This window comes from Ranitomeya imitator, chromosome 3 (genome assembly GCF_032444005.1).
Source record: "Ranitomeya imitator isolate aRanImi1 chromosome 3, aRanImi1.pri, whole genome shotgun sequence".
Taxonomy (NCBI): Eukaryota; Metazoa; Chordata; class Amphibia; order Anura; family Dendrobatidae; genus Ranitomeya; species Ranitomeya imitator.
Window position 1 is genome coordinate 534,348,294 of NC_091284.1, and position 23,362 is coordinate 534,371,655.

At 44.2% G+C, this 23,362-nt stretch overlaps 1 protein-coding gene across 1 annotated transcript in view; it reads right to left on the reverse strand.

Moving 5' to 3' along the window:
- ATP10A (ATPase phospholipid transporting 10A (putative)) overlaps positions 1-23,362 on the reverse strand; it is a 218,640-nt gene that overhangs the window by 37,562 nt on the left and 157,716 nt on the right. The window contains exons 11-13 of the mRNA XM_069757826.1: positions 17,973-18,076; positions 14,157-14,283; positions 8,415-8,599 (exon numbers count right to left, since the gene is read on the reverse strand). Of these exons, the coding sequence (XP_069613927.1) occupies positions 8,415-8,599; positions 14,157-14,283; positions 17,973-18,076 (416 nt within the window). The remainder of the gene's footprint in view (positions 1-8,414; positions 8,600-14,156; positions 14,284-17,972; positions 18,077-23,362) is intronic.

The window sequence follows — 23,362 nt, forward strand, 5'->3', positions numbered from 1 at the left end:
CCAAGAAGGGTGCTGATTTGGTCAATTGGTCTTCTGCTGCTGTGGAAGCTTTTCAGGAGTTGAAGCGTCGTTTTTGTTCTGCCCCTGTGTTGTGTCAGCCAGATGTTTCTCTTCCGTTCCAGGTCGAGGTTGATGCTTCTGAGATTGGAGCAGGGGCGGTTTTGTCACAGAGAGGTTCTGATTGCTCAGTGATGAAACCATGTGCTTTCTTTTCCAGGAAGTTTTCGCCCGCTGAGCGTAATTATGATGTGGGCAATCGAGAGTTGCTGGCCATGAAGTGGGCATTCGAGGAGTGGCGTCATTGGCTTGAAGGAGCTAAGCATCGCGTGGTGGTATTGACTGATCATAAGAACTTGACTTATCTCGAGTCTGCCAAGCGCTTGAATCCTAGACAGGCCCGTTGGTCGTTATTTTTTGCCCGCTTCGACTTTGTGATTTCGTACCTTCCGGGCTCTAAAAATGTGAAGGCGGATGCTCTGTCTAGGAGTTTTGTGCCCGACTCTCCGGGTTTATCTGAGCCAGCGGGTATCCTCAAGGAAGGAGTCATTGTGTCTGCCATCTCCCCTGATTTGCGGCGGGTGCTGCAAAAATTTCAGGCGTATAAACCTGATCGTTGTCCAGCAGAGAAACTGTTCGTCCCTGATAGGTGGACTAATAAACTTATCTCTGAACTTCATTGTTCGGTGTTGGCTGGTCATCCTGGAATCTTTGGTACCAGAGAGTTAGTGGCTAGATCCTTCTGGTGGCCATCTCTGTCACGGGATGTACGTACTTTTGTGCAGTCCTGTGGGATTTGTGCTAGGGCTAAGCCCTGCTGTTCTCGTGCCAGTGGGTTGCTTTTGCCCTTGCCGGTCCCAAACAGGCCTTGGACACATATTTCGATGGATTTCATTTCTGACCTTCCCGTTTCTCAAAACATGTCAGTCATTTGGGTGGTCTGTGATCGCTTTTCTAAAATGGTCCATCTGGTGCCCTTGGCTAAATTGCCTTCCTCCTCTGATTTGGTACCTTTGTTCTTTCAGCATGTGGTTCGGTTGCATGGCATTCCTGAGAATATTGTTTCTGACAGAGGTTCCCAGTTTGTTTCAAGGTTTTGGCGAGCCTTTTGTGGTAGGATGGGCATTGACCTATCCTTTTCCTCGGCTTTCCATCCTCAGACTAATGGCCAGACCGAACGAACCAATCAGACCTTGGAAACATATCTGAGATGTTTTGTTTCTGCAGACCAGGATGATTGGGTGTCCTTTTTGCCGTTGGCTGAGTTCGCCCTTAATAATCGGGCCAGCTCGGCTACCTTGGTTTCTCCATTTTTTTGCAATTCTGGGTTCCATCCTCGTTTCTCTTCAGGACAGGTTGAGTCTTCGGACTGTCCTGGTGTGGATTCTGTGGTGGATAGGTTGCAGCAGATCTGGACTCAGGTAGTGGACAATTTGATCTTGTCCCAGGAGAAAGCTCAACTTTTCGCTAATCGCAGACGCCGTGTGGGTCCCCGACTTCGTGTTGGGGATCTGGTTTGGTTATCTTCTCGTCATATTCCTATGAAGGTTTCCTCTCCTAAATTTAAACCTCGTTTTATTGGTCCGTATAGGATTTCTGAGGTTCTCAATCCTGTGTCTTTTCGTTTGACCCTCCCAGACTCCTTTTCCATACATAATGTATTCCATAGGTCGTTGTTGCGGAGATACGTGGCACCTATGGTTCCATCTGTTGAGCCTCCTGCCCCGGTTTTGGTGGAGGGGGAATTGGAGTATATTGTGGAGAAGATTTTGGATTCTCGTGTTTCTAGACGGAAACTCCAGTATCTGGTTAAATGGAAGGGTTATGCTCAGGAAGATAATTCCTGGGTTTTTGCCTCTGATGTTCATGCTTCCGATCTTGTTCGTGCCTTTCATGCGGCTCATCCTGGTCGGCCTGGGGGCTCTGGTGAGGGTTCGGTGACCCCTCCTCAAGGGGGGGGTACTGTTGTGAATTCTGTGGCTGAATTCACTCCTGTGGTCACAAGTGGTACTGCAGCTTCTGAGCTTCCTCCCTCAGGTGTTCTGGTGAGCTCGTTTACTGCTTCATTACTTAACTCCGCCTGATGCTGCTATCCTTGCTCCTTGTCAATGTTTCAGTGTTGGATCTGAGCTTCTCCTGATTGTTCCTGTGACCTGCTGCTCTGTATAGCTAAGTGCTTTTTGCTTTTTTTGTTGCTTTTTTTCTGTCCAGCTTGTCTTTTGTTTTGCTGGAAGCTCTGAGACGCAAAGGGTGTACCGCCGTGCCGTTAGTTCGGCACGGTGGGTTTTTTTTGCCCCCTTTGCGTGGTTTTGCTTTAGGGTTTTTTGTAGACTGCAAAGTTCGCTTTACTGTCCTCGCTCTGTCCTAGAATATCGGGCCCCACTTTGCTGAATCTATTTCATCCCTACGTTTTGTCTTTTCATCTTACTCACAGTCATTATATGTGGGGGGCTGCCTTTTCCTTTGGGGAATTTCTCTGGGGCAAGTCAGGCCTATTTTTCTATCTTCAGGCTAGCTAGTTTCTTAGGCTGTGCCGAGTTGCCTAGGTAGTTGTTAGGCGCAATCCACAGCCGCTTTTAGTTGTGTTTAGGATAGGATCAGGTGTGCAGTCTACAGAGTTTCCACGTCTCAGAGCTCGTTCTTGTATTTTTGGGTATTTGTCAGATCACTGTATGCGCTCTGATCGCTAAGCACACTGTGTTTCTGGATTGCCTTCATAACACCTGTCATTAGCAAACATAACAAGTCGCAGCTTAACAGACCTGCTCCGCCGAAACTTGATGCCAAATGGCACAAGAAGCCCCCACCGACCGAGTGGAGGGTGCCCTGATCCCCGCTGGGATAGGCTTACCTCTGACGCAGTAGGACTCCTGGATGGTGGAACGAATCCACCTGGCTATCGTGGCCTTTGAAGCGGCTAACCCCTTCCAGAGATCCTCAGGAAGCATTAACAAAGCATCAGACCTTCGAAAGGACGCCATCCTCGATACGTACTTTCTCAGAGCTCTGACTACATTCAGAGTGTGGAGAGCCCTTTCCATCTTGTGGACTGGAGCCGGACAAAATGAAGGAAGAACAATGTCCTCGATATGGTGGAAAGACGAGATGACCTTGGGCAAAAAAGGGACGGCCTGAGGACAACCTTGCCCTGATGGAAAATAAGGAAAGGCGCCCGACAGGACAGAGCAACTAGCTCCGAAACTCACCTGATTGATGTAACTGCAATGAGAAAGGCGACCTTCCAGGACAGAAAGGTCAGCGAAATGTCCTTAAGCGGTTCAAAAGGAGTTTCCAGCAAAACTCCCAGGACAGAGTTGAGGTTCCAAGTATCTAAAGGCATGCGATAGGGGAACCACATGTGAAACCCCTTGCATGAAAGTCTGCACCTGTGGTCTTGTTGCAATCCTAAGCAGGAATATGACCGATAAGGCGGAGATCTGGCCCTTGAGAGAGCTGAGCACCAGGCCTGAGTTCAGACTGGTCTGTAGGAACTCTAAAATGGTGGGAATAGAGAAGACGAGAGGAGGACGTCCACGATCCTTGCCCCATGCAAAAAATGTCTTCCAGGAATGGTGATAAATGCGTACCGACGCAGGTTTAAGAGCACTAATCATTGTGGAAACGACTTGTTGTGAAAAACCAGTATGGGTCAGAACCCAGGATTCAGCGGCCAAGCAGTTAAACACAGGGCTGCTGAGTTCTGATGGTATATTTGACCCTGGGAGAGCAGATGTTGATGATCCAGTAATCGTCGCGGCACGTCGGCGAGGAGGCGCACCAACTGTGCGAACCACGCCCGGCGTGGCCAATCCGGAGCGGCCAGGATCACTGAAACCCCCTCCGCTATGGCTTCCTGATGACTCTAGGAAGTAGCAGCAGCGGGGAAAATAAAAAAAATGTACGGAAGACTGAACTGGCACCACGGAAGAACCAGATCATCCACTCCGATAGCTCTTGGATCCCAAGACCGAGCTATGAACTCGTGAACTTTGGAATTCAGTCTGGATGTCATCAGATCCACATCCGGGTCCCCCAGCGAAGACAGATCTGTTGGAAATCTTCCAGATGAAGTTCCCACTCCCCCAGGAGAGACCCTGACAGCTGAGGAAGTCTGCCGCCCTGTTTTCTACGCCTGGTATGTGCACTGCTGAGATTACAGAGTGGTTCCTCTCTGCCCATTGGAGAATGCGAGTTACCTCGCACATGGCCGCCCTGCTGCGGATATCCCCTTGATGATTGATGCATGCCACAGCCTTGTTAAAAAGGATATCTGCTGGGCTGGGACGGGGAAGACTTGGTTAAATTTATCAGCCAGCCCAGGCGAGAAAGGGTATCTATCCCAAGTGATAAGAACGGACTCCGCGCAGTCATGGAAAAATGGACCATTGACTAGAATGTCGACCAGATAAGGCAGAACGACCACGCCCGCGAGAGTGCGAGATGGACATGATGGCCGCCATGACCTTTAGGAAAACAAAGAGCGGAAGGGAGGCTGAAGGGCAAGGCCATGAACTGAAAATGCTGTTTGCAATGGCGAAACGCAGGAACTTCTGATGTGGGGAGGGGAGAAAAATAAAAAATAAAAAATATCGGGATATGCAGGTAAGCATCCCGAATGTCGATGGATGCCAGAAACTCCCCTTTTTCGTTGAAGTAATGACCGAACGCAGAGACTCCATGAGGAAAAGACGGACCTTGACAAACTTGTTTAGAAATTTGAGGTCTAGTATGGGTCTCACCTTTACATCCTTTTTTGGGACAACAAATAGGTTCGAGTAGAATCCCTCGAACCTTTCATTTTCTGGGACCATGACGCCATTGGGACGCAATGAATCTATGCTTCGGGAAAAAGCTTTTGCCTTCACCTCTGACGTTGGAGGACGGGAAGGGAAGAAATGTGCTGAGGGGCGCAAAGAAAAATCGATTTGTATCCGGAAGACACCAGGTCTCTGACCCATTTGTTGTGGACGATGGAAAGCCAGACCTGACGAAACAGAAGTAGGCGACCGCCTACCTTGCTGGTGTTGACCGGATAATGCCAGGAGTCATTGGGTGAAAAAATCTCTGAGACCTAGGTCCCTTAGATCTAGATTGTTTGGGACGACTTTTCCATTGCTGGATGGGCCTATAGGAGGTCCTCTGTAACTGCGTGGGGAGCACCCTGATCCGGAAAAAGTAGTGGTGGTGGACAAGCCAGATTGGTGCGAAAGGATCAGAAAATGATTTGTTGTTGACGCCGAAAAGGATGCCTGAGCCTCTACTGGGGAACAAATTTGCTCTTTCCTCCCGTAGCATCGGAGATAAGCTGATCCAGCTTCTCTCCAAATAAATGGCCACTCTGATAAGGAAGGGATGTCAGAGACTTTTTTGATGCAGAATCCGCCTTCTATTCTCAGCCATAAAGCCCTTATGATCATGATGGCATTTGCCGCTGACAGAGGAGCACAGCTAGCCGCATCCAAAGATACGTGTACCAGGTAATCTCCTGCCCGAGAAATCTGACTGACCAGATGCGTGGCCTCCGGACGAAGATTACTGTTCTGAATGGAAATAGCCAAGGTCTCCGACCAGGAGACCATTGCTTTAGCTACCCACGCTGCAGCGAAAGATGGATAGAGAGCCGAACCTGAGGTCTCAAAGACAGTGAAAGCCAAATTTTCTATCTGACGGTCAGTAGGATTTTTAAAGGATGATCCATCCGGCAGGGATAGAAGGGTTTTGGATGCCAGGCGAGACACTGGCGGGTCTACTACAGGAGATTCAGCCCAATCTTTCCTCAGATCAGCTGAAAAAGGATACTTCGCCTCAAGAGGTCTTTGTCCTGTGAAAGGTTTATCTGGTTACTCCCTGTGCTGATTAACTATAGCCCGAAACTCTGAGTGAATAGCAAATGCTCTATGAGGTCGTTTAGTCCTCTTGAAAGACACAGGGTAAACTGGCACAGAGCAAGAGTCTTCGTCAATTTTCAAAGTCTGGTTGACGGCCTCAATCAGCGAATCCACTGTTTTCTGAAAATCTGGTGAATCCGGATCCAAGGAGATGTCCGATTCATATTCAGAATGTTCACTACACACCCCTGGATGCCAAGGCATGTGATTGCTCGGGTGACATACTACGGAACCATTTTCTAGACGCCTGTACGTTGCTAGAGTGCTTGCAGCCCCTGCTAGCTGACGGCTCCCGTGTAGGGGAGGATCCAGCTACGCCAGTCATGCGAACGACAAGATCCACAGAAGGAACATGGAAAGATTCAATCGCTTTGGCCAGAGAAGCCATGGATTGCTACAGTGACGAAACCCACTCAGGGGGACTAAGTACACAGGACTCGGTGGCAGCGGGGGGGGGGGCTCCTGAGCGTATTTGGGGTCACAGCCGTTGCAGAGCTGTGAACTCTGAGCTTTAGGAAACGCAGACTGGCAGGAATTACATGAAGTGAAAAAGACTAGTTGAGATTTTTTAGGTGCCTTTGGCTGAGACATGATGTACCCTCTATGTGCCTCTTTAATAGGGATTCCTACAGAGTATGGAATACAGCAGAGGTGCGGGAGAGTGATAGTGCAGCGCTCCCTTACCCAGATCCTGTGTCGCCCTGCTGATGTGGTTAGTGCTGTCCTCAGCGCTGATGCCTCCGGATCCTTGTGCAAGGAATCCGCTTCTGGATGTCAGTGTTTGTCTGGAGGCAGCAGGTGAAGGAGAAAAATGGCCGTCAAGATCTGCATAGGCGCTTCTCGTCCTGGACGAGAAGTGCCAAAATAGTGGGCGGGGCCGTCTGGTGCCAGCCAGTGCCGAATGGCAGAAGAGCCGAATGTTCGACCCCCCCAGGATGGGACCATAATGCCAGCGCCGCCCCGTACTGCCTACTCAGAGCCCTCCAGCTCCGGCACTTACCCAGAGAAGCTGCCGGGTGGCAGGTAACACCGCTATATGCAGCAGGTCAAGATACAGCAACTCCTCCTGCTGTCGCTTTCATAGGGAGGTGGAGCGGGACTGCCTCCTTGCATCATCCGCTTTAACAGTTTTGATGCAGTGGGGGCTGCACAGACGCCAAAAAAGTGCCACTGTACATCCAAGGGTTGAATCCCCCAGGATGGACAGGGCTGAGTGTCCGACATTAGGTCTGGCTGCAGAAGATGGTACATGGAGGAGACACTCCATGTGCTCGTCTGTTGATGGTGCGGTGAGATCGGTGCCCTTTAATGGACTTGTCGCCCCTAAAAATCAGCCCAGGCATGAAGTCCCACGCCGCAGGAGGGGGTACATGGAGGCAACACTCCACTTTCGCGCCTGTTGTTGGTTTGGGGAGATCAGAACCTTGAAAGGATCCGTCGCCCCTTCATCCGAAGAAAAAAGTAAAACTAAAAGAAAAAAAAATTGAAAAGTTAAAATAAAAAAAAGGATTTTTGGTCTGAAGACCAGACCTGTGTGCCTCCTATGGATACCAAGCATGAACTGGTTCTCTTGGAGCCAGCATGAGGGTGTATACTGCAGAGGAGGAGCTATCTTTCTTTGTATTAACTTGGTGTCGCCTCCTAGTGGCAGCAGCATAACACCCATGGCCCTGTGTTCCCCAATGAGGCGAAGGAGAAATACATTTTATTTACAGTTATTGGGCACGGCCATGTGGACGAGTCTCGCACCAAGTTTAGCGAATATCTAGGAAATTTTTCTAGAAAAAAATAGAAAAACATTCAAGAGGGGGCAATTTCATACATTAGATGTCCAAAGCTGAAAGCCAGTGGATTTTTGAATTGAACACACTTACACCAGCTGGAGTGAATAGTGAAATAAAGCCATTTGCATTTACAGATAAACAAAAACATTAACCACCAACGGATATGGATCCGGAAACAAACCTTCAAGAGTCCTAGGATGAGCAGTTCTGAAGGGTTTAATAGGGGGAAGTTTAGGGTTGGACACAAGTTAATACTGAGCTTCACGACTTGTGCCAAGAAGGGACTTCCCAGAGACATAAATTTTTATCATTAGTACTTGGCACTTTTTAAATTAGTTTATAATGTCATATTGATTAAATAATACTAATTTACATGATCTATGGGGCCATATTCTGTATTAGCTACAGCATTTGCTATGGTGAATCGTTAATAGGGGATTTATTATCAGAAGCTGTGTGAAAAACTCACTAAAATCTCATTGTGATAACTTAACCTAATGGTAGTTTTTCTTCACTAAATTTCTTCGGTATCTAGCTTCCATACATAAATAGTGCCTTATGAACAGTAAATTAATCGCTACCTGTTTGCAAAGAATATGAGTGTACTAGCTAGATACAGATGGGTACCGGTAGTAAAGTGTGATGGCTTGTTATTTTTTGCTTGAACAACCCCTTTAAGTATAAATGCATTTTAGAGAAGAAAAAATACTTTATCAAATAAGCAATTGATAAGTACAAATCTTACCATAGATTCTGCATTTAAAGTGATGAGATCATCATCATGATCCAGAAGCTTGCAGGAATACCCTATATTTACAGCAGTTTCCTGTTTATCTCCAGTCAAAACCCAGATTTGCAGTCCAGCCTTGCGCAGCCTTGTAATAGTTTCTGGAACGCCTTCCTGTAAGCGGTCTTCTATGCCTGTAGCACCTGATGGAAATAAAAATTGTCTGGTTTAAAAGATGCATTAGACTCAGTAACAAATAGTCATTTACAAGTGGCAAAATTTCAGTTACAGACATTTCTGAGACTGAAAATTAGTACTGTTCTTTCTGTTGTAGCTGCAACCACAGATTTCTGCAGATCCTAAACATACTAACGGTATCCTCACAAATTGCATTTTTCTTCTTTTGTGGAAAGTAATTTGCTTTATCTGAAACAATCCCATTCAGATGTATGGAACAGATTTCTAGCGTCAGAAATGTCTGCAACAAAATCTGCAGCGTGGGAATTCACCCTTCTATTTCCTGCAATTAGCATCTAGTTGTCCCCATATCGCTAATTAACAATATGACTGGATAATTAACAAGATAATGGCCTATGTTTATTTGCTAAAATGAATAGTTCTGAATGATAGAAATCTGTTTCTTAATAGAGGACAGATTGAAGGCAAGAGTAAAATTTATATTCTGAATCTTGGAAAAAACAATTGTATCAATGAAGATACATTGCAGCATTTATTCCTGTAAGAAAGGGGCAACAAAACCCAAGATCTGATAAACTGTCCTCTGTACGGTCTGCTTTAGGGCTCATACCCATCACTGTAAAAAAAAAAAAAAGGTCCGATATTGGTCCAGAAAAGTCTTGAAGGATGTCAAGCAAGTGCCATGTACAATGCAATTTTTGTCATTGAGTTGAACTGAGTGCATTGGATCTCAACTCTGATGACCTTTCTGATGGCACCGCAAGAGTAGGAACCTTCTCATGCTCGCGGTGATGTCAGTGAGGTGACAGGTGTTCACTGGATATGAACTCCAATCAACCTTATTAAATCACCACGAGTCACTGAGAAGAGCAAGCATGCACAGCTCAGTGTCTCTGCTAGATAGCAGGTTGCATAGTCGCATCATGCAACAATTCATCTAGATGTGGCAGACCTAGACACGTCACGGGACAATTGGATTTTTATCTTCAGGTCGGCAACAGTTGAGGATGATGTTGCTTTATTATTTACTAGATGGTGGCCCGATTCTAACGCATCGGGTATTCTAGAATATGTATGTAGTTTATTTATGAAGTTTTCAGAATACTGCAATTTATACACAGGATTCGGCCGGGCGCGACCAATTAGCGAAGCGTAGTTCAAATTCCGCACCAATTCACGGCCGGACTGCACCTGTCGCTGATTGGTCACGCCCGGCCGCGAACAATCAGTGAAGCCAGGGTCTGCTCCAGGTTTTTGAGGGCCCCGGGAGAAAGAGTCTCAGTGGGCCCCCCTCTTTAACACATACCATGATTCATGATGCACAGATACAGCAGAGAAATATAGCACAGCCAAGTAGCATACAGCTCATGTAGTATATAACACAGCCCACGTAGTATATAACACAGCCTACGTAGTATATAGCACAGCCCACGTAGTATATAACACAGCCCATGTAGTATATTGCCCAGCCACGTAGTATATAGCACAGCCACGTAATATATTGCACAGCCACGTAATATATTGCAGCCACGTAATATATAGCAGACACATCGTATATAGCACAGCCACGTAATATATTGCACAGCCACGTAATATATTGCACAGCCACGTAATATATTGCACAGCCACGTAGTATATAACACAGCCCATGCAGTATCTCACACAGCCCACGTAGTATATAGCAATGTGGGCACCATATCCCTGTTAAAAAAAAAAAGAATTAAAATAAAAAATAGTTATATACTCATCTTTCGTCGGCCCCCGGATCCAGCCAAGGCGTTTACCGTTGCTCCTCGCGATGCCCCGGTTCCAAGAATGCATTGCGGTCTCCCGAGATGATGACATAGCGGTATCGCGAGGCCGCTACATCATCATCTCGCGAGAACGCAATGCATGGACCGGAGCGTCGCGAGGAGCAGCGGGAAAGGCGACGGAAGGTGAGAATAATGATTTTTTATTTTGTTTATTATTTTTAACATTAGATCTTTTTACTATTGATGCTGCATAGGCAGCATCAATAGTAAAAAGTTGGTCACAGAGTTAATAGCAGCGTTAACGGACTGCGTTACACCGCGGCATAACGTGGTGTAACGCAGCCATTAACCTTGTGTGAGCGCTGACTGGAGGGGGCACTGAAAGTAGAAAGGGACGAATTCGCGGCCGGACTGTGCCCATCGCTGATTGGTCGGGGCCTGGACCAATCAGCGACACGGGATTTCCGTGACAGACAGACAGACAAACAAACAGACGGAAGTGACCCTTAGACGATTATATATATAGATCTTTTTTACCGGGGATATGTGCTTCAATGGATTGGGCCTAACAGTGAGTATAAATTTTCTTGGTTAAATTTAAAATTGGAGTTAGTAATGGGGGCGTCTTATAGACATCTCTCCATTACTGACCCTGGGCTTCATGTCAGCTGTCAATACAAAGCAGACATCAATCCCAATACTATCACCCCACCAGGGCAAGTGGGAAGAGCGAGTCTAAGTGCCAGAATTAGTGCATCTTATGGATGTGCCTTCTCTGGAGCGGCTGAGAGCTGATGTTTGTAGTCTGGGACAGGCCAATATCCATGGCCTCTTCCTAGCCTATGAATATCATCCTAAAGCTGTATGCATAGCCTTTGCTGGTTATTAATTATAGGGGGACTCAGTCTTTTTTTTTTTTTTGGGGGGGGGGGGGAGGGGGTCCCCATTTTAATAACCAGTAAATGCTAGGTATACAGCTGTGAGCTGATATTAATAGTCTAGGAAGCTCCATGGGTATTTTTTTCCCCAATCTGAAGCTTAGTGTTTGCCGCATGGTTTTTTTTTTGCCTACCTCTGGATCAACATGTTAGGCCATGGGTTAAACTAGATGGACTTAGAGTATTCCTTCAACCTTAAATACTATATTACTATGTATACTACCCCCTTCCCAGGCTATAAACTTCAGCTCCTAGTTGTCTGCTTTCCCTCTGTTGGTTAACAAAACTTCGGGGGATCTCACACAATTCTCTTTAGAAATTTTTATTACGTAATAAAATGCATGTACAGTAAGGCCCCTTTCCCACATCAGTTTTATTCCATCATTCACAATCCGCTGGCTCGACGGATCAGTCGCAGATTGTGAAAAACTGATGTGACGGATCCATTTTTTGGACGGATCCGATTAGTGGATCTTGCTAATTGGATTGGAGTATGCTCAGTTAAAAAAAAAAACGGAATTCATCGCAGGATTCTGTCATTTGACGGATACGGCGCCGTAGGCTTCCTTTCTAGCAAATGATGGCAATGGATCCGTCGTTATCAGTTTTTTCGACGTACACAAAAAAACATTACTTTGTCCGTTGTCTCCGGCCGCCGGAAAACAATTTTAGACAGATCAGACGAACGACGGATGAATGTGAGGCCATCCGTCGCGAATACAAGTCTATGAGAGAAAAAAAAACGGCTCCAGCGGCATCAGTCGCCGGATCTGTTTTTTTTTCTAAATTTGACGGATTGCGACTGATGGCAAAAAAAAAAACTGATGTGTGAAAGGGGCCTTAGCTACACAAGCACTGTAATAATTATATATGTGACTGACATCTTTATACCTATCTATCTATTCTTTGTATTCTATCTATTCTAACTTTTCATCCTGCAATTTTACTGTACGCGGCTGATGAAATGTCGGGTTTTCAAGGACATGGGTGTGTAAAAATGGGACTCGCATGGTCCGACTGCCATGTGATTTTTGTTTTTATCACACCCATTGACTTGCATTGGCGAGTCTCCGCCGAGATAAGAGGACAATCACAGCATGCAGCAATTTTTTTTCTCAGCCTGATCTGAGAGAAAAAAAAAAGAAAAAAAAAACAAAAACGCATACTAGCAGAGACTCATAGATTAACATTGATCAGAGTTCAATACGCTTTTTTTTTTATTGTATTGCACTCATCTTTTTTTTTTTCTCGCAAGTGAGTATGAGCCCTTAGGGTAACGTGATTTGGCACTCGCAGCACACACCCGTTTTAAAAATGCAGAATCCCTTTAATAGCTGTGGACAAAACTGCATAGCTATTAAAGGAATTCTGTCACCAGGTCTACAGTGGTATTCACACTCTTGGCTTCTTACTTAGTTTTTTACATTGCAACCTGTGTTTAAATATTTTTGTAATCAGATGTGTATTATGCATCAGCACTAACTAAGTTAGTGAAGTGAGGAAAATTTATGGGATTAAATAACTAAAAATTGGCATGTGCATATGTATTCACCCCTCTTGCTATGAAGCCCCTACATATTTCTGGTGCAAGTAATTACCTTCATAATTCACAAGGTTAGTGAGTCCACATGTGTGCAATGTAAGTGTCACATTGTCGGTCAGTATATACACACACTTTTCTGAAAGGTCACAGAGGCTGCAACACCATTAAGCAAAAGGCATCACTAACCAAACAACACCATGAAGGTCAAGGAGATCTCCAAACAAGTCAGGGACAAAGTTGTTGAGAAGTACAAGTCAGGGTTGGGTTAGGAAAAAATATCTCAATTTCTGATGGTCCCATGGAACACAATAAAATTCATTATCATCCAATGGGAAAAAACATGGAATCACAACAAAAACTGCAGATAGATGGCCACCCACCAAAACAGTCAAGCATTAATCAGAGAGGTAGGTCATAAGGTAACGATGAAAGAACTGCAGAGTTCCCAGGCAGAGACTGTAGTATATGTACATATGACCACCGTAAGAAGTACACTCCATGGAGGTGGCCTTTATGCAAGATTGGGGAGTAAAAAAGTATTTTCCTACACACAAAAATTGTAAGGCTTGTTTTGAGTTTGCCAAAAACTCCACAAATGTATAGACTAGAGGATGGAGCTGTGGTCACATGAGACCAAAATTTTACTTTTTGGAATTCAAAGTAAAAACCAACGCAGCTCATTACCCCAGGAACACCATTCCTACAGTGAAACATGGCGTTGCAGCATCTTACTATGGGGATGTTTTTTGTCATCATGGATAGAGAAAATGGTCTGAGTCAAGTGGAAGATGGATGGTGCGAAATACAGGGATTTTCTTGATCAAAACCTGTTTCAGTCTGTCAGTGATTTGAGACTGGGACAGAGGTTCATCTTCCAATAAGGGGAAACATGTAAATGTTTTGGAGTGGTCTAGTCAAAGTCCAGACATTAATCTAATTGAGAATCTGATTGAAGTTGGCCAGGGACAGAATTGGACTAGTCAGGTATTTCACTATAGTCCCTGGCCAACTTTTTTAGCCAAATATGTTTTACTCTGAAACGTAGCAGGATTTTAGAGAAAACAGTTTTTGCAATGGTTTAGGCAGGCTGCGATTCATACTGCCCGTGGTTCAAGCGACATGACCCAAATGACAGTTTCCCTTTAAGCAATTAGTTAGTATTAAAATATATTATATTAAACGGTAACTAACAAATGATGAGACAGAAAAAAATAAAGTGCAGGGTTTCCTGAACATTACCAGTTAACAGCGCTGAGTATGTATCTATACAGTATTAAAATAACAGCCTCTGCCTATTCTTGTATGAAAGAAAAATTAATAAACTTACCCAGCAAATGCAGATTGGTCTCCAGGCGAACTGCAGATTGAAACAGTAGCTCTTCACGATTCTCTAATGAGGATTCTGCTTGTAAATGAAATTTCAACCAACAGGCGTACTCCTCCTTACTGAGAACCTGGAAGAAAGTAATTTAAAATGTGTATTATTTATGGACTATAATCTCCAAAGTAAACTCTACTTGGATAATATATGGTTTGTGTTTAGACAGCAAAGAATAAGATGACACTAAGATGGATTAACAACATGTTTAGATTCCGCTATCTGCACAAGGCCATTTTATTCTAACGGAGATAGAAGATGTTCCTGACAAACTATTTCTGTAAACTCACAAGTAACCACATATGTATACAAGATGACGAGATAAAGGCACCTTCTGGTGAAATAATGTTGGCACTAAATCTGATAAAAAGCCAAGAAACCACGTTTTATAGGAAATAAAGAATGGGGATTTCGAATAGAAACCTTGACTGGCTGGTGGATACGCTATAAAGAAAGTGCCCCCCAGGGAGAAAGAGGCGGCAGAAAACCCAAAAGTATGGATTTATCTGTATACTAGAGCCAATAACATTATTCTATGCCAAAGAACAAGAATACAACATACAGTGGTCAGTATAAATGAGTACACTCCCTTTAAAAATTAACATTTAAATTAACATCTCACTGAATACAAGAACAATTTCCAAGATTTTGATTGGGTTTAATTTATCGCTCCCCTTCTTTCCAGAGCCATAACTTTTTTATTTTTCCGTCAATATGACCATGTGAGGGCTTATTTTTTGTGGGACGAGTTGTACTTTTGAACGATACCATTGGATTTACCATGTCGTGTAACAGAAAGCGGGGAAAAAATTCCAAGTGCGGTGAAATTGCAAAAAGTCTCACACTGGGTTTTTTTTTTGTGTGGCTTTTTTGCTAGGTTCACTAAATGCTAAAACCGACCTGCCATTATGATTCTCCAGGTCATTACGAGTTCATAGAACACAGGTTCTCTTTTATCTAAGCAGTAAAAAAAATTCCAAAGTATGCTAAAAAAAAAAAAAATAAATTGCGCAGTTTTCCAATACCGGTAGCACCTCCATTTTTCGTGATCTGGGGTCGGGTGAGGGCTTATTTTTTGCGTGCCGAGCTGACGTTTTTAATTATACCACTTTTGTGCAGATACGATCTTTTGATCGCCCGTTATTGCATTTTAATGCAATGTAGCGGTGACCAAAAAAAGTAGTTTTGGCGGTTTTATTTTTTTGCTCGTTACACCGTTTAGCGATCAGGTTAATCCTTTTTTTTTTTATTGATAGATCGGGTGATTCTGAATGCGGTGACACCAAATATGAGTAGTTTTTTTTATTGTTTTATGTTGATTGGGGCGAAAGGCGGTTGATTTGAACTTTTATACTTTAAAACACTTTTTTTTTTATTTTGCCATGCTTCAATAGCCTCCATGGGAGGCTAGAAGCATCCACTACTCCATCGCCTCTGCTACATAGATGTGATGCACAGATCACCTCTATGCAGCAGAATTACAGGCTTGCTATGAGCGCCGACCACAGGGTGGCGCTCATAGCAATCTGCCATCAACAACTATAGAGGTCTCGAGCAGACCTCTGGTTGTGATGGCAACGCACCGATGACCCCTGATCATGTGACAGGGGCCAGCGGTGCGCGTACTTATGGCCGTGTGGCTGGCACCGCTTGTTAAGTGCCGTTGTCAGAGTTTGACAGCGGCATTTAACTAGTTATTGGGCGCGGGTGGATTGCGATTCTGTTTGTGCCCATTGCGGGCACATGTCGTGGCTATGAGATGGGCTCACGGCCGAAGCCCACCGCAAAGCGGGGGATACTGCCAGCTGACATACTTTCCCGTCAGCTGGCAGAAAGGGGTTAATAGAACTTTTTTTTAACCCATAACATGAAAGTAAGATTAATAATAAAAATTTCAGAACAAGATCTTCAATTTCTTCAAATTAGTTGATGTATAAATGAATACACCACACATCAAAAACTACCACATCTAGTATTTTGTAAGACCTTCATGATTTTTAAGGATAGCATGAAGTCTTCTAGGGATAGAATGAACAAGTTGGTGACTTATTGCAACATCAATCTTTTTCCATTCTTGAAGACTGACCTCTATTGGAGCCTTGATGCTGGATGAAGAGTGATGCCCAACTGGTCTCTTTAGTGTTCCCCATAGGCGTTCCATTGATTTCAGATCAGGAGACATACGGTACTTGGCCACTGAATCACTTTCACCCTGTTCTTCAGAAATGCAACAGATGTCAATTTGCAAAATTATGTTGGGAAAGTGCACGTGTACCAAGGGCATGGGAGCGATGGTGGCATCTTCTATTTCAATATGGAGCAGTACATTCATGATGCCATCAATGAAATGTAGTTCCCGACACAAGAAGCACTCAACAGCCCAACATAAGGATCCCGCCATCACCATGTTTCAATGTAGGCACCATGTATTGTTGAAAAATGCGGAGTACCTAAAGTGAAACAGGGTGATGGCATTGTCCTTATGTAGGGCTGTTGAGTGCTCCTGGTGTCAGGGAGCTATATTTCACTGATGGTACCATGAATTCACAGATGTACTGCTCTATATTGAAAAACAAGATGATACCATTGCTTGGCCTTGGAAAACATGCACTTTTCCAACATAACACATCTGTTGCATTTCTGAGGCTGATGCACACAGACATGCTTAGTGATTGGCTGGGGCTAAGTGGAGTGGGCGTGGCTGATGCACATTTTTGCATATATAGATTTTTAGAGCACCATTGATTCCATGGTAATGTACATGAGAAGGGGTTACACACAAATATAAATTACAGTGAACCTGTAACCAACATTGACAGACAGGTGCAGATGGGAGAGGGCCCTGCCCTTGCCTGCTTACATTCTACCGGGTATTATTACTTTCATTTACTTACGGGTTAATCAAATGTTCCATGGAACTCAGTACTCTCATAATTTTGGCAATTTTTCTTGCACGATAAATTGATTAAAATCTTATAGTAGAGGAGAAGGAATTAGAAGAAACACAAAATGCAAGAATTTGCATTATTAATGTGGTAATACAAAAATATGTGATCTATCAGGTCACTGCTCTGAACATTTTTGTAATAGTAAAAGAGGGGCCTGAACAATTACCGGTGCTAGACACAAACTAACCTGCACGGCAAAGACTGACGTCCCTTCCTAACAGAGACCAGGTGTGAATAGGTGCGCACGAGGAGTAGCCACATCCATATATAACAAAGTTCTAGGCTGATGGCCTACATATATTTTATAGAGCAGTAATGCAATCACATATTTCACGCTTGCATGCTACAGTGTTACAGACTGCAATCTCCCTCAATGACAGAATTACGGTATCATGTTCTGCTGTTCTGGGCTGAACCACAGCTGCAGAGGAATAAGAAAACAACCAATAGATTTTCTTTTTGTTTACATATTCTACAGAGATCATTATGAAGGAAGGCAGGAGAGATGAGCAGTGGTCATCACCCACTGTCAGTGGTCGACCCTGTATTATCTGCCTCCAGCTCATCTCATAGGCGTTTCACAATGGCATGACTGCTAAGTGATCTCTACTCAACAGCATTAGTCTATTACTAAACATAGTGGTCAGAGTGAAATCTGCAAAAAAAAAAATATTTGAAACATAAAAACTTGATGTAAAACAACAGAGCATTTTCTGATGACACATTCCCTTTAAACTGACGAATAAACACAACAAACACAATCAATATTCTCTGCTGAGAGACAGTAAAATTATTAGTAATAATAAAGAAGACTTACTCGTTTGGCAATACACAAAGTACGTAATCCATCAACTGCATAACAGTTCAAGTAGTTTTGAGTTTTGGCTTGGATTCTCCTTTGGTACTTTCCCACAGAGCTCCCTAAATGAAAAAAATAGACAGGTCAGTAAACTGTTAAACTAGAGCTTTCCCAGGAAGGCAACATGATGAACACTGTAGGGCAATCTGATGTGTAATGTATGGGGGCGCTTTGTGGGTATTATAGTTTCTCTCTCTCCATCACCAGTAGCAGACATATCCTATCTTTAGAAGGGAATCTGCAGTCAAATTGGTATACCTTCATTGCTTACATCATGTCCATCTATTTATCATCACTGTTCACAGTGTGCAGTCCCTCACACCAGGCCCCGTCCCTAGTGGGGCTTGTAGGCCACACTCAAGAACAACACTACTGGACAGTGTCCCAATTAATGCTTCCCATACACATTAGCTTGCCACCAAAAGCCATCTCCGAGTCTCCCATACACATGCATGATCTCCTCAGCTGAGAATGAATGAGATCTCAGCAGAAAGAGGAAAGCAATGCTGGATTTACCATACACCAATGGCACAGAATGATCTCTGGTCAGTTATTTGTTAGCTGATCGTCGATCACTTGAACCCTTCACGACATGCCCCGTACTGGTACGGCACATGTCGTGTCTCCCCCTTTGATGTGGGCTCCAGCGCTGAGACCACATCAAAGTCGTGACATGTCAGCTGTTTTGTACAGCTGATATGTGCGCGCAATAGCGGCAGGTGAAATCGCGATTCACCCGCCGCTATTAACCAGTTAAACCCTTCATGACCTATTTTGACCTTAATGACCTGGCCGTTATTTGCAATTCTGACCAGTGTCCCTTTATGAGGTAATAACTCGGGAACGCTTCAACGGATCCTAGCGGTTCTGACTGTTTTTTCGTGACATATTGGGCTTCATGTTAGTGGTAAATTTAGGTCGATAACTTTTGCGTTTATTTGTGAAAAAGATGGAAATTTGGTGAAAATTTTGAAAATTTCGCAATTTTCAAATTTTTAATTTTTATTCTGTTAAACCAGAGAGTTGTGTGACACAAAATAGTTAATAAATAACATTACCCACAGTCTACTTTACATCAGCACAATTTTGGAAACAAAATTTTTTTTTGCTAGGAAGTTATAAGGATTAAAATTTGACCAGCGATTTCTAATTTTTACAACGAAATTTACAAACCATTTTTTTTAGGCACCACCTCACATTTGAAGTCAGTTTGAGGGGTCTATATGGCTTGAAATACCCAAAAGTGACACCATTCTAAAAACTGCACCCCTCAAGGTGCTCAAAACCACATTCAAAAAGTTTATTAACCCTTCAAGTGCTTCACAGCAGCAGAAGCAACATGGAAGGGAAAAAATGAACATTTAACTTTTTAGTCACAAAAATGATCTTTTAGCAACAATTTTTTTATTTTCCCAAGGGTAAAAACAGAAACTGTACCCCAAAAGTTATTGTACATTTTGTTCGGAGTACGCTGATACCCCATATGTGGGGGGAACCACTGTTTGGGCGCACGACAGGGCTCGGAAGGGAAGGAGCGCCATTTGACTTTTTCAATGAAAAATTGGCTCCAATCTTTAGCGGACACCATGTCGCGTTTGGAGAGCCCCTGTGTGCCTAAACATTGGAGCTCCCCCACAGGTGACCCCATTTTGGAAACTAGACCCCCCCAAGGAGGTTATCTAGATGCATAGTGAGCACTTTGAACCCCCAGGTGCTTCAGAAATTGATCCGTAATTATGAAAAAGTACTTTTTTTTCACAAAAAAATTCTTTTAGCCTCAATTTTTTCATTTTCACATGGGCAACAGGATAAAATGGATCCTAAAATGTGTTGGGCAATTTCTCCTGAGTACACTGATACCTCACATGTGGGGGTAAACCACTGTTTGTGCACACGGCAAGGCTCAGAAGGGAAGGAGCGCCATTTGACTTTTGAATGAAAAATTAGCTCCAATCGTTAGCGGACACCATGTCATGTTTGGAGAGCCCCTGTGTACCTAAAGATTGGAGCTCCCCCACAAGTGACCCCATTTTAGAAACTAGACCCCCCAAGGAACTTATCTAGATGCATAGTGAGCACTTTGAACCCCCAGGTGCTTCACAAATTGATCCGTAATAATGAAAAAGTCCTTTTTTTTTTTTCCACAAAAAACTTCTTTTAGCCACAATTTGTTAATTTCCACACGGGCAGCAGGATAAAATGGATCCTAAAATTTATTGGGCAATTTCTACTGAGTATGCTGATACCCCATGTGTGGGGGTAAACCACTGTTTGGGCACACGTCGGGGCTCGGAAAGGAAGTAGTGACGTTTTGAAATGCAGACTTTGAAGGAATGGTCTGAGGGCATCATGTTACGTTTGCAGAGCCCCTGATGTGCCTAAACAGTATAAATCCCCTACAAATGACCCCATTTTGGAAACTAGACCAACCAAGGAACTTAAGGTACCGTCACACTAGACGATATCGCTAGCGATCCGTGACGTTGCAGCGTCCTCGCTAGCGATATCGTCCAGTGTGACAGGCAGCAGCGATCAGGCCCCTGCTGTGCTGTCGCTGGTCGGGGAAGAAAGTCCAGAACTTTATTTGGTCGCTGGACTCCCCGCAGACATCGCTGAATCAACGTGTGTGACACCGATTCAGCGATGTCTTCGCTGGTAACCAGGGTAAACATCGGGTAACTAAGCGCAGGGCCGCGCTTAGTAACCCGATGTTTACCCTGGTTACCATCCTAAAAGTAAAAAAAACAAACAGTACATACTTACCTACAGCCGTCTGTCCTCCAGCGCTGTGCTCTGCACTCCTCCTGCTCTGGCTGTGAGCGTCGGTCAGCCGGAAAGCAGAGCGGTGACGTCACCGCTCTGCTTTCCGGCCGCTGTGCTCACACAGACAGTACAGGAGGAGTGCAGAGCACAGCGCTGGAGGACAGACGGCTGTAGGTAAGTATGTAGTGTTTGCTTTTTTTTTACTTTTAGGATGGTAACCAGGATAAACAACGGGTTACTAAGCGCGGCCCTGCGCTTAGTTACCCGATGTTTACCCTGGTTACCGGCATCGTTGGTCGCTGGAGAGCGGTCTGTGTGACAGCTCTCCAGCGACCAAATAGCGACGCTGCAGCGATCCGGATCGTTGTCGGTATCGCTGCAGCGTCGCTAAGTGTGACGGTACCTTTATCTAGATGTGTGGCGAGCACTTTGAACCCCCAAGTGCTTCACAGAAGTTTATAACGCAGAGCCATGAAAATAAAAAATCATTTTTCTTTCCTCAAAAATTATGTATTACCAAGCAATTTTTTATTTTAGCAAGGGTAACAGGAGAAATTGGACCCCAATAGTTGTTGCCCAGTTTGTCCTGAGTATGCTGGTACCCCATATGTGGGAGTAAACCACTGTTTGGGTGCACATCAGGGCTTGGAAAGGAGGGAGCACCATTTGACTTTTTGAACGCAAGATTGACTGGAATCAATGGTGGCGCCATGTTGCGTTTGGAGATCCCTGATGTGCCTAAACAGTGGAAACCCCTCAATTCTAACTCCAACACTAACCCCAACACACCCCTAACCCTAATCCCACCTGTAGCCATAACCCTAATCACAACCCTAACCCCAACACACCCCTAACCACAACCCTAACCCCAACATACCCGTAACCCTAATCCCAACCCTAACCCTAATCCCAACCCTAACCACAACTTTAACCCCAACACACCCCTAACCCTAACCACAAGCCTAATCTTAACCCTATTTCCAACCCTATCCCTAATTCCAACCCTAACTCTACTTCCAATCCTAAGGCCGGCCTCACACTCAGCGTTGAAAAATATGGTCCGTATATTACGGCCGTAATACGCTGAAAAGTCCCCAAAATAGTGGTCCGTAGCTCCTCCGTAGGCAGGGTGTTTCAGCGTTTTTTGCGCATGGCATCCTCCGTATGTAATCCGTATGGCATCCGTACTGCGTGTTTTTCTCGGAGGCTTGCAAAACCAACATACGGCTATACAAGGGATCCATGTGTAAAAAAAAAAAAAAAACATATATACTGATTTTATATATATATATATATATATATATATATATATATATATATATATATATATATATATATATATATATATATATATATATATATATATATATATATATATATATATATATATATACACAGGTCCTTCTCAAAAAATTAGCATATAGTGTTAAATTTCATTATTTACCATAATGTAATGATTACAATTAAACTTTCATATATTATAGATTCATTATCCACCAACTGAAATTTGTCAGGTCTTTTATTGTTTTAATACTGATGATTTTGGCATACAACTCCTGATAACCCAAAAAACCTGTCTCAATAAATTAGCATATCAAGAAAAGGTTCTCTAAACGATCTATTACCCTAATCTTCTGAATCAACTAATTAACTCTAAACACATGCAAAAGATACCTGAGGCTTTTATAAACTCCCTGCCTGGTTCATTACTCAAAACCCCCATCATGGGTAAAGGTACCTTCACACATAACGATATTGTTAACGATATCGTTGCTTTTTGTGACGTAGCAACGATATCGTTAATGAAATCGTTATGTGTGACAGCGCCCAACTATCAGGCCCCTGCTGGGAGATCGTTGGTCGCTGAATAAAGTCCAGAACTTTATTTCGTCGCTGGACTCCCTGGAGACATCGCTGGATCGGCGTGTGTGACACCGATCCAGCGATGTCTTCACTGGTAACCAGGGTAAACATCGGGTAACTAAGCGCAGGGCCGCGCTTAGTAACCCGATGTTTACCCTGGTTACCATCCTAAAAGTAAAAAAAAACAAACAGTACATACTTACCTACCGCTGTCTGTCCTCCAGCACTGTGCTCTGCTCTCCTCCTGTACTGGCTGTGAGCGTCAGTCAGCCGGAAAGCAGAGCGGTGACGTCACCGCTCTGCTTTCCGGCCGCTGTGCTCACAGACAGTACAGGAGGAGAGCAGAACACAGCGCTGGAGGACAGACAGCGGTAGGTAAGTATGTACTGTTTGTTTTTTTTTACTTTTAGGATGGTAACCAGGGTAAACATCGGGTTACTAAGCGCGGCCCTGCGCTTAGTTACCCGATGTTTACCCTGGTTACCGGCATCGTTGGTCGCTGGAGAGCGGTCTGTGTGACAGCTCTCCAGCGACCAAATAGCGACGCTGCAGCGATCCGGATCGTTGTCGGTATCGCTGCAGCGTCGCTTAATGTGAAGGGGCCTTAAGACTAGCGACCTGACAGATGTCAAGAAGGCCATCATTGACACCCTCAAGCAAGAGGGTAAGACCCAGAAAGAAATTTCTCAACAAATAGGCTGTTCCCAGAGTGCTGTATCAAG